At 32.2% G+C, this 12,071-nt stretch overlaps 1 protein-coding gene and 1 long non-coding RNA gene across 3 annotated transcripts; both read left to right on the forward strand.

Annotated features, from left to right (window-relative positions):
• Window positions 1-3,142: 3,142 nt before the first annotated feature.
• Window positions 3,143-9,342, forward strand: LOC130797315 (uncharacterized). 2 transcript variants are annotated; one of them, XM_057659878.1, is made up of 8 exons: window positions 3,143-3,301; window positions 3,957-4,186; window positions 7,622-7,806; window positions 7,902-8,111; window positions 8,204-8,356; window positions 8,458-8,708; window positions 8,805-9,029; window positions 9,247-9,342. In XM_057659878.1, exons 3-8 carry the CDS (start codon window positions 7,629-7,631, stop codon window positions 9,319-9,321), a joined length of 1,092 nt encoding a protein of 363 aa, XP_057515861.1. In that variant the 5' UTR covers window positions 3,143-3,301; window positions 3,957-4,186; window positions 7,622-7,628; the 3' UTR covers window positions 9,322-9,342. The 2 variants fall into 2 exon arrangements, with proteins under 2 accessions (XP_057515861.1, XP_057515860.1); XM_057659877.1 differs by lacking the exon at window positions 3,957-4,186.
• Window positions 9,343-9,350: 8 nt separating this feature from the next.
• On the forward strand, window positions 9,351-10,924 carry LOC130797316 (uncharacterized). Its single transcript, XR_009038830.1, has 3 exons — window positions 9,351-9,534; window positions 9,623-9,872; window positions 10,423-10,924. It is a non-coding gene; the product is annotated as an uncharacterized LOC130797316 (long non-coding RNA).
• The last annotated feature ends 1,147 nt before the right edge of the window (window positions 10,925-12,071 follow it).

Below are 12,071 nucleotides of genomic sequence, written 5' to 3' on the forward strand. Positions count from 1 at the left end.
GAATTAAAAAATTTCGAAATAATTAATCGGAAGATTAAGATTAAGAAATTTAAGTCTATTACAATAGCATACATGATAGATCCAATTGCAAAAGCGTATCTTCTCCAGCTCATCAAGTGTATATGGACACTGCTTTTTGCTAAGAGTCATGCTGTGAGAGATGGGATGAAAACCCTTCTCGGAATTTGCCATGTTGAACCTGTCAAAGATCTTATCAATATAAGTCCTTTGATTAAGCTCAATCATCCGTTTTGATCTATCTCTATAGATTCGGATGCCCAAAATGTATTGAGCCTCTCCAAGGTCTTTCATAGAGAAATAACTACTTAACCAAGCCTTTACAAACTCAAGCATCGATACATTGTTCCCTACAATCAGTATGTCATCCACATACAAAACTAAGAAAACAACAAAACTCCCACTGACTTTCTTGTATACACAAGACTCTTCCGGATTTCGGAAGAAACCAAACTATTTAATTGCCTCGTCAAAACGAATATTCCAGCTCCTAGTTGTTTGCTTAAGTCCATAAATGGACTTCTGAAGCTTACATGCTTTCCTAGGGCTATTGGGATCCACACAACCCTCCGGTTGTGTCATATACACTTCTCTTCTAAATATCCATTTGGAAAGACGATTTTGACATCTATGTGTGTTTTGTTTGTATATTACATACTATGAGTATTTTTGATGACTCTTTATTGTAAATTTATAAGATAAGATAAGATAAAATTGCATAAGTTACTCCTAATATACTATTAACTACTTCATTTCCCAAACTTTTCACCTTCTCAAGTAAACTCTCAATTTTGCAGTGCATTGCATTAGGGAATATGAAAGGAGGGATTAAAAAATAATTTTCTTATATGAATTTATGGGTTAGATTAATATTTATATATTAATAGTAATATGAATTTGTTGAGTTTATGTCATCACCAATGGTTTTATTACAACTAGATATTTACCCGTGCTATGCATGGATAATAGCACTATTTTATAAAAAGAAATGTAATATTAATTTAGACATTGTTGTTAAATTAATACAAATGTTATTTGAATAATCATATTTATAAAATTTTAACATAACCAAAAAAAATCAACTATAACTATAATACAAAATATCTTCAATTTGTGTTAAGTTTATGAAATAACCTAATATTAGTATTTTTTTTTTTAATCAAAAATATTTATTAACCCTTGAAAAGAAGTGATATTTAAAACAAAAGCTACTCATATGCTTACTAAACTTGATCTTCATCATAACAACATATATTTGATTATTATGACATCTATAACTACACAACATGTCAACATGATAACAAATTAAACATACATCATCTTCATCAATATCTTCTTTCTCTTTGCTTCATTTCATCTCCACTCAACTCTTCAAAATTTGATCTCAATTAATAAACTTTATTTTATCTCATATCTACACCCATAAAATTTCTGAGGTAAAATTGCATATTTACATAACAACGAAACAAAAACCCATATATTTCTCTAGTTTTATCTCAATTTATATATTAATTGAAATAATCAATAATAAATTCAACTCTTAAAACACCATCTTCAGTATAATTAAATTTAGAAGACAAAAAAAGTTTTATTTTCTAGCATATGATGCAAAGAAAGATGAATTAAGTTGATGAAGACTAAGAGTTTCAATATAATTAAATTTAATTGATATTTAAGAGTTTCAATGCAAAAAGACATAAAAATGAAAATTGTATAAATTTGAGCGGCAAATTGTGTTGTATATGAATGCCAGGAGATACAAAATTTCCTTGATTATAATATGTATATGATTACAAATTTAATTTTGCATTGTAAGTGTGACTCTTAGCACACATGCTTGTAACAAAATGCTTTGTAATAATTGTTTTGTAATAGTGACACATGGTATAAAGTGCTTATGAATTAATATATGGTATGATAGGATTCGTCTTTGTTATTTTTCCAAACACCATTTAGTTCGAAATCGACCCTCTATAAGTGAGCCCATTTTTTTCAATTTGACTAGAGCCTATACAATGCCAGGAATGGTATTGGTTGTGAGATTTTGCTAGATTCGTCATAATGAAAAGAATTTTAATATATAATTTTTATAAACTTTATTATGCTAACTATGAAATATTAAGAATTAAAATTTACTTTGAAATACGTGAAAAAAATAAAATAGACAAACAAAAAGAAACGAAAAAAAAATACAAAATGTTGGACAATTACAAAATGCAACGGTCTCGATTGATAAAGACAATTAGATAGCGACACCACACTTAGTTGACAGGTCCAGAAGGAAGGACTACCGGCGGCTAGCCAATTCCCTCGCTGCTCGTTAAATTTTTTAAATTTTTTATAAAGATTTGAAAAATAGAAGTGAATTGAATTGGGTAGGAATTGATAGTTGTCCGTACAATTGAACTACTTCTATTGAGGAGCCCCTGGCACACATCTTCATTCGACAAAACCTAACGCTTTTTCTTTTTATTTTTAATTTCACATGAAATCTTTGCAAATAAGATTTAGTGTCGTGTCCCATTAAAACTCATAAGTCTTGCATTACTTATATAGCCACTAATCTTTGTTATAAGGAAAAGATACCCATTTAGAGACGAAGCTTAATTCGCTATCATGAGTAAAAAAAGGCTAATTGACTAGTAGCAAGTAAAAGTTAAAATTGAATTTTATCTTAATTGCAGAGCATTGTTATTTTTAAAATAAGGTGATGAGTTTGATTTTGAACTTGCTTTTCCTTTTAATCGGTTTAGTATGTAATATACAAAAGTTTTATACGGAGGATGGTATTTGTGAGAACCTTTTCCCTAAATAATGCTTTTGGCATAAATATTTCTCATTTTACATTGAGGGGAAAATTACTTCTCTGAGTACTGTCCACGTAGGACAACCAACCTAATTATTTTTTTCCTTTTTTTTGCATAACCGCTATCTTAAAAAACGGTTTCTTGTGAAATCTGTAAGTAAAACGCTTTACTAAGTGGTGGTTTATATTAAAGCAAAAAAAGAAAAAAAATCGCCATTTGAATTGACCGTTTACTTATAATATTTAAAAATATATTATAAGTAAACCGCCACTTCACATGGCGGTTTTGATGTAGTATATAAACAGCAGCTCAGCAGCATTCGACACACACAATTCTCCTTCCTCCTCTTGTGCTGACAAACCTTTAAAAAAAACATATTTTACTCTCAATTACTCATATACTCACTCAAGTACTTCAAATCATCTATATGGAATTCTTTGTTCTTGATTAATTTTTCATTGCATCAACAATTGAAGGTAAAAATGAACCCTAATTCATCCTTTTTTTATTTTGTAATTTGATTTTTATTATTATGATTGTTGTTGTATTGGCTTGTGATGAATTAATTAGTTGTAGCATTATCTAATTTCATATGTTAAGCTTAGATTTTACACCAATAGAGTTGAATTAGATTATTTATTTTGTATGCATATTAGGTGTTTGGTGAAATGCTTCAATGAAAATTTCATCAATTTGTTAGCTTAATTTAATGTGATGAGCATATATTTATGATATTAGTTTTTTTATACTTAAATTGAATAATAATATTAGTGTTGTCATACTTCAAGTAAGTTAATTAGTGTTGGTCATTGCACTACAAGAAAACTTGTTTTTAGCAACAAGTTTTAGCAACAATTATATTTTTTTCGTTGCGAAAAATACAAGTTGTTGCAAAATCCGTTGTTATTGCTAAAAAATCGTTGCCATAAAAAAAATAAACTTCCCCACCCCTGAAAATAATTTCCCGGTATGACCCAATTTTTTGCAACAAACAATTTAGTTGTTAAAGTTAAATAAATAATTCGTAACTGTATACATTGTTGCAAAAAATATTTAAATATACAGATACAATAAAGTCGTTGCAAAAACCCTTATACTAATAATTTTTTTTTCATTTCCATCTCAAATCAGAACCCCAATCCCTCACAATCCCTATTTCCCTCCCTCGCATTTTCAGAAACCCATACCCCATTCCCTCACAAACCCGATTCCCTCACAAACCCTATTCCTGCACACCGGAGCTTAGCGATTGCCGCCTATACATCGGAGCTTCTGCCGCCTGCACGCCGGAGTTCCAGCCGCCTTCAGCACACCGGTGCTACCGCCTTTTGAACATACACCTTTCAAATAACCCACGACAGGTTCTTTGTTTTTTTTGCCTTTTTGTTTCTTTGAATTTCTTGTTCTTGTTTCTTGTTGCTTTCGATTCATGGGTTGTTCTTTGAATTTCTTGAGCTTTGTTGTAATTATCAGATTAATGTATGTGTATTTTGTCAGTTTGAAATGTTGGGTTGTGCGAATTTTAACCCTCTTGGCAGTGAAGGAACAAGAATTCGTGTTTTTCTTGGGCTTTGTTCTAATTATCAGATTTATGTATGCGTATTTCATGATTTTGAAATATTGGGTTGTATTTCATGACATAGATTAACCTTTTTCTTTGCCACTGAGGATTTACAATTAGATCTTGAGGGCTTGATTACTTGCGTTTTTAGGGGTTTATGTTTGTGTGTTTTTTTGCATTGGGAAATTACTTGCGGTTTTTTATTACTATTATTTTCTCAGTGCAATTCATGTGGAATTAGCTAGTAGTGGCTTTAGGGGGATAAAACGCCATTTCTTGAATAAGGTGAGATTGCTTTTGATTTATATGGATAATTTATTAAAATGTGAGATTCTTCCAAAGTAATGCTTAGAAAAATTGATGGAGTTACTTCAAATTGAAGTTTTAGATGATAAGATTAAAGCAAAAGTAAGTTTATGGCCTATGATTTCACCGTGTAAGGTTTTGATGTCATGGTGGAATTAGATTTTTCTTTTCAAATTGAAGCAAAAGAACTCATTATTTGCGATTGTGATGATACATACTTGATGAGGGCAAAGATTTTTAGTTTATTTGTTTTAGATTATAATGAAGCCTAGGAAAATGGTTCATGTGAACTTGTTAAATTGTTCTTGTTTATTCAAGTTGATTTGTCTAAGTTGATTTGTCATGTGTTGAAAATATTTTCTAAGTTGATTTGTCACGCATATATTGAACAAATGGTAATCTTTGTTCTTGTTTTTATTGTTAAATTGTTCTTCAAACAACTTAAAGTTAAAATTCCCTTTCACGTAGTTGCTAAATTGTTATTAAAGTTGTTAAATTGTTCTTGTGTTTCTTTCAAAAATTTAAATTGTTCTTGTTCTTTTTGAATCGTTAAATTGTTCTTCAAACAACTCGAAATTAAATTGTTCTACAAGTTTTTAAATTTCTCTTGTTCTTGTATTAATTGTTAACAATATTATAAGGAGTTCTTGGTGATATTATTGAATGTTATATAACCTAATTATTATAAACTTTAATTATAGGAAATGATTTTGAATAAGGCATGGGTCAAAGTAAAAGATCGTTCATCTATTGATTATGTAAATGGTGTTGATGAGTTTCTAAATTTTTCTCTTTCCAAAGTAAGAGAAGATGATCGAGATAGTACTACTATTAGGTTTCCTTGTAATTGTTGTCGCAATATATTTCTTAAAACAAAATGTGATGTAAGATTAGACTTGCTTAAGAGGGGAACGTATGAGAAGTATACTTTTTGGGAACTTCACGGGGAAGAATTAGTTGAATCAAGTGATGGGGATGATGTTAATGAGTCCAATGACACTGATAGTGGTTTCACAATGTTACAAGATGCATGTGGAGTTGGTGCTATGAATGTTGGGAGTGTTGAAGAGGCTTTAAATAATGTTGAGGAGTATGAGAAACCTAATGAAAATGCAAAAAAGTTTTTCAAACTTTTAGAGGAGTACCAAGAACCATTAACAATGCATGGCACAACAATGTCTAAGTTATCATATATTGTTAAATTATTACATTTAAAGGTTTTGAATAATTGGTCTGATAAGTCTTTTGATAGTTTACTCCAATTAGAACGTCAAGGCTATGACGCTTACCTTCCAACTTCTATTACGAGGCTAAGAAACTCATTAAAGACTTGGGCCTTGATTATTATAAGATTGATGCTTGTGAAAATGATTGTATTCTTTATTGAAAAGAGCATGAAAAATTGATTGAGTGTCCCACTTGTGGTTTATCAAGGTGGAAACAAGAAAAGGAAGGCTGTTATAAGGGGGTAAAGGTTTCTAGAAAAGTGTTAAGATATTTTCCATTGAAGCCTAGGCTACAAAGGTTGTACATGTGTAGAAAGACATCCAAATACATGCGTTGGCACAAAGAAAGGGATGCTACTAAAACATATAGAGTGAATGATTCTGATAGGATTATAGATGATGATGCCATTTCTAGGGAGGAGGAGGATGATACCTTTTTGGAGGATGACAATGCGAGTGCGGTGGATGATACAATGAGACATCCGTCTGACTCCTTTGCATGGAAATCATTTGATGAAAAGTATAGTGAATTTGCTAAAGAGGTGCGAAATGTTAGACTTGGACTAGCTTGTGATGGCTTTCAGCCTTTCAATAAATCACAACATAGCATATGGCCAGTGGTTCTTATCCCTTATAATTTTCCTCCTTGGTTATGCATGAAACCTTATTCATTTATGCTATCTTTACTAGTACTAGGTCCAACAAGTCCTGGAATTAATATGGACGTCTACCTCCAACCACTTATTGAGGAGTTAAAGGAGCTTTGGGAGGTTGGTGTTGAAACCTATGATGCTTACTCTAAAACAAATTTCATCTTCCGTGCATCACTACTGTGGACTATCAATGACTTTCCTGCGTATGCAGATTTGTCTGGATGGTCTACCAAAGGTTTGTGGTCCTTCTGTGATAAAGACTTGTACAATTTGGTTTGTGGTCCTTCTAGAGTTGTAGGGCATTACACAGCATATATTGTAAATGGTTTCCGTTTCCACACTAGTGATAGGTCAGAAAATAGGGAAACACAAAATTCAGGTGTCATGGTGCGTGGTGATGATGCTTCAGATAAGGAATACTATGGCGTTTTGAGAGACATATATCAAATGCGTTATGCTGGAGAAAATCATGTATTTGTGTTCAAATGCAGTTGGTTTGATGTAGAAAACCTTGGTAGAGGGTATACGGTAGATGAGCATGGTTTGGTTAGTGTGAATAAGAATAGATTTTTAAAGTCAGATGATGTGTTTGTGCTAGAATCCCAAGTGGAGCACGTATTTTACATAGAAGATGAAAACAATGAGAATTGGGAATTTGTTATAAAATCACAACCAAGGGATTTGTATAATATGAGTACTAGTGATCTAGATAAGGAGGGTATAGATGTAGATGCCTTTCAATAAGTAGAGGTGGAAGCTAATATTGAAGCTGAATGTACTAATTGCGTACATACTGACAATGACAATTTCATTAATGATGATGAAATTGAAGTCTTTGAGGAATCGAGTGAAGTTGAAGAAGAAATTTGATTTTGATTCTTCTCCTTGTTTATGTTATGTTGTACAATATTTACATTCACTATTATCTTTCTTGTCATCTATATAAACAATTCGGCTACTATTTTTTATTTTTTCCGCTCTAGCTTGAAATATATTGTTTATGGTTGAAGCTACCTTTTGTTTGATAATTTTGCAAAAATATCTGAATAGATAAAAGATGGTTGGGAGAGGAAGGGGAAAGAAAATATGCAGTCGGAGTATTGCCCCCGGAAAACTTATGAGTCGTGTTCAAGCTAGTCGGACGCTATTGTTTAGCAAGCAAAATGTAGCTGATCAATTCAATAATAGCTCTAACCCACACATCACAGATGAGATTGCTCATGTAGTTAGCAAAAGTAAGTTTTTTTTTAAAAAAAACAATTTCAATTCAACAAATTTAAATTTTATTTTGTTGAATTCACTTTGATTTTCATTGTCTTTACCCTTGTAGATTTGGAGAGGCAACGAACAACTTATGAAGCGCATATAAACAAAGCAGCACCAACTGAATTGCCAGCAACTAAATCGCCAAAAACTGATGCGCCGACCTTGAATGACCATAACTTGATTCATGGAGACGATCTTCAAGGTTATGAAGAAACTGCTACACCAATCTTGAATGACCAAGCATCAGAAGGCGCCATTACCTTAATGGATGAAAGTACATTATTGAAAACTCGACTTTCACGTTTCTAGTTTGTAATTATGGGTTTTTTTTATATATTATTGATTATTGATTATTGATTATTGTAGGCATACTTGGTAAGAGAAAGAAAAGAAGCAACTTTGTTAGTAGAATTGAAGTGGGCTTGCAAGTGAATGAAGCTTTAGATCCACAACCAAGGCAAACTATCACTCGAAAGGAGGTGGAGCAAGTTAATGGTGATGAGATAGATAGAAATACAGGTAGTTAAGAGAGATAGAGCAACTTTTTAAGATATTATTGATTATTGATTATTGATTATTGTAGGCATACTTGATAAGTTTTAACATTTGTATTATCTTAGCAACTAGTAAGATCAAAGGAAGAGGTAAGAGAGGAATGTATAAGAGTTACTTGGTTGACATGAAAATTAAAGGGAGAGGATCGAAATTGAAGATCACAATACCTGTTGAAATTGACCGAGCAATTGGAGAAAATGCTTGTCACTTGGTTAATGAGTGTGGGCGTGTTGTGAGGACAAAATCTTCGTTGAATGTGAAAAGTTGGAAAGAAGCATTTGAGGCAGCTGGAGAAAGTATGTTGAAGGAAATACAGGTTATGTTAGTTACTAATTTCTTTATTAATATCAGTTATTTAGCACTATAGTTTTCTGGTTTTGGTTGTACTTATCATCTTACCTTCTTTGTGCAGGAGAAGTTTGAAATTGATAAGTCTAGTGACTACTTCCGAATGTATGCATTTGTCTTAGAGACCATGCAACATTTATATAGATTTTACAAGTGTAGGTTGCACAATTACTACAAAAGTGCGAGATGCGGAAAAACTAACGAGGAGCGCAAAAAGAATCCTCCTCTTAACTTACCCCAACCTCAATGGAAAAATCTGATCAAGTATTACGGATCTGACAAATTTAAGGTATTTCTTTAATTAAACTATGTACTATTTATGAACTATTTATGTAAGTAAACAACTCCACATTGAGCTGATGTATATGTAAAACTAACGTGCATAGATACATCAATTTGTCTAAACATAAATGTTTTTGATGTATCTTCTTGTCAATGATGCCATTTAGGAATTACCAATAATAACAAGAACTTGATTAGCATCAACTTTTGTAATCATCATGCAGGTCATAAGTGAGAGGAACTCTAAAAATCGGAATTCTGACAAGAGAACTAAGCATACAACTGAAAATTTATCATAACCTGAATTAGAAGATGTATTGGTAAGACAAACCTATTTTATTATGTTTATTGAATGTAGTCTGAAATAATATCAATAACGTTGTATTATTTGAATAGACAAAAGAGAATGCTAATGTGAAGCTAACTGCTGATAAAGTTTGGCTTATCCAACACACACGTAAAATGATCAAGGAAAACTAGAATGGCTTGATACGCGGTCAAAAGAAATCCATGTATGTACAACAACCCATTATAACTATATTTTTGTTACCCTTGTATGATTTTTTTATTATAATATGCAATTATATATACGTGGAAAAGGGACAGGGGTACATGCATATTCTAAAGACAAAGCACAAATAGAACAACGTAAGATTGTGGAGCAACAACAAGAGAAAATTCAAGAGCAACAACAACAAATTAAAGATTTGATGGAAAGTCAGTTGCTACAACAACGACAATTTGAAGAATATAAGGCACAACAACAAGAAGCAATTGAATCGATGAAACAAAGCATCTTACAACAGCTACAGAATAAAGAAGTTCAATGATTGTCATGAATGCTTATTAGGTAAATGATGCTTTCTTTTGCATTTTTTTAACATATACTTAGGCTTACAACATGCTAAAAAGACATGTTTTTAATATATACTTGGCCTTTCTTTTGCGTCCAATTAGGAGTATTGACGGCTTGTGTTGTAGTTTTAGTTACAATGGCATTAGCTGGTTGGCATTTTAGTCCAATTAGGAGTATTGGCGGCTTGTGTTGTGGTTTTAGTTACAATGGCATTAGCTGGTTGGCATTTTAGTCCAATTAGAAGTATTGCTGCTTATGTTGGATTTTGTTGTCATGGGTTCTGGTCTTTGGCATATGCTTCATGCTATGTTTGAGTTGGAATTGTGATGGTTTGATTGTGAATTTGATGCTAAATTCTAAATGCTTTCCCTATACACGTAATGCTTTTGTAGTGAATATCATGCTAAATGCTTTGCTTATTATGTCTCAACAAAAAGTGTAGGGATGGTTTGATTGTGAATATCATGCTAAATTCTTTCCCTATAAAGTACTCAATATTGGGGCTCATTTGATTCTTAATTACTAACAAAATTATTTGGTGTAGGCGAACATATCTTCGTTGGAAATTTTTTGTAGTCAATGACAAAGTTGGTGATAGCTACAAGCATTTTGGATGCGCGATGTTTTGGGTTATGAAGTAGCTATATGTGCACTTGTAAATTTTTGGACTTTTTCAAAGTGCCTTTCACTTGTAAATTTTTGCATGAAAACTTGTATATGGTAGTAAAATTATTTTGGAAAATTGGTTATCTGTTACATGTATATGAACTACGTATATTTTTGACACACGATAATATTTGGGACGTGTGATATTTTGGGATACGAATTAATATATAATGATAATCGGTGATATTAGTTTAGTTGGTTATAAATTATTTATTATTTTAATTGTCTAGTTTATATATAGATTGTAGGTTGTTTCAGAAGATAACAAAGTCGTTGCGAAAAATGTGTATGTTTTTTGCAACGGTAATAGTTGTTGCTAAAAACATTAATAACAAATTTTACTTAATTTTTTTCCCTACAGTAAAGTCGTTGCAAAAGATTGACTATTATGTATTGCAACAACTTGAATTGTTGTGAAAAACAGATATTTAACAATGAAAACAGTTGTAGCTAAAAATGCAGAAAATTTGGCAACAAGCTTTTTTGTTGCTAAAAACGTTGGAAGGAATTGCAACGATACTTCTTTTGCAACAATAGAACTCGTTGCAAAAAACAGATACATTTTGCAACTACCATAGTCATTGCTAAAAGCTTTAGCTACGACTGTACCCGCAACAATGGAATTCGTTGCAAAAATCATTTTTAGCAACGAAATCAGGTTTTTAGCAACGACTTTTTCTGTTGCTAAAAATAACTTTTCTTGTATTGTTGATAATTCACTTATTCATGCTTGCATACCAAAAAGTGTTTGTGGCATGATGTTAGTAACACGCTTGTGTATGCAAAAATGGATCATTTTCCTGTTATAGTAATTGGGGTGGGAAAATTAGTCATAAGGAGGTCGATGTGGTGTATAATGGTGGATTGAATTCAGTCATGTTTATCCATCATCAACATACGACTTTTGAGGTGCTTCTTACTAAAGTGTATGATGTTATTGGTTGTGATCGTAACTCTTATGAATTAAAAATGGAGATGAAATATCCTGTGACGGGAAAAAATGTGTTAGTTCCGGTTAGGAATGATGAAAGTATAAGTGCTCTTGCTTATGCGTCGTCCCAAGCCCTTGGAACGACAATGGAGGTGTATGCTGAATTGGTTCCAAAATTAGGTAATGCGAGGGAAGCCATGTGTCGCATAGAACTTCCAAAATCAGGTCCTAGTGTACGCCATGATACATTCACAGAAATGTTAACAAACCCAAATTACGTTAATGAGCATTTAGATGAGTTTACTTCTCCAACTCATTCACGTGTCATTGGTTGTGGTGCAATGAACACCTTCTCCACGACTCACTTGGGTAGGCATAATGCCAATGAGGTTGACTCTTTAGATCAGGAAAATGAGCATATTGATTCTGATTTAGATGAGGATGATGAAAAAAGAGAAGCTCTAAATACAGCTGAAACAGCCCAAACTGGCGTAAACAATATAATAATATTGTCTACAAAGCACAGCGGAAGACTTATAGAAGTCTAGGCTGAATCCGACCTGTGGCTCGATAGCCACAGCAACCAATATTAGAGT

This window comes from Amaranthus tricolor, chromosome 12, assembly GCF_026212465.1.
Source record: "Amaranthus tricolor cultivar Red isolate AtriRed21 chromosome 12, ASM2621246v1, whole genome shotgun sequence".
Taxonomy (NCBI): Eukaryota; Viridiplantae; Streptophyta; class Magnoliopsida; order Caryophyllales; family Amaranthaceae; genus Amaranthus; species Amaranthus tricolor.

What these genes read in the sequence shown, in the direction of transcription:
- LOC130797315 (XM_057659878.1), top strand. Translation starts at nt 7,629, where the DNA reads ATGGTTGGGAGAGGAAGGGGAAAGAAAATATGCAGTCGGAGTATTGCC. An exon ending in GTATGTTGAAGGAAATACAG is followed by an intron (nt 8,709 to 8,804) that starts GTTATGTTAGTT and finishes TTCTTTGTGCAG; the next exon opens with GAGAAGTTTGAAATTGATAA. An exon ending in ACGGATCTGACAAATTTAAG is followed by an intron (nt 9,030 to 9,246) that starts GTATTTCTTTAA and finishes ATCATCATGCAG; the next exon opens with GTCATAAGTGAGAGGAACTC.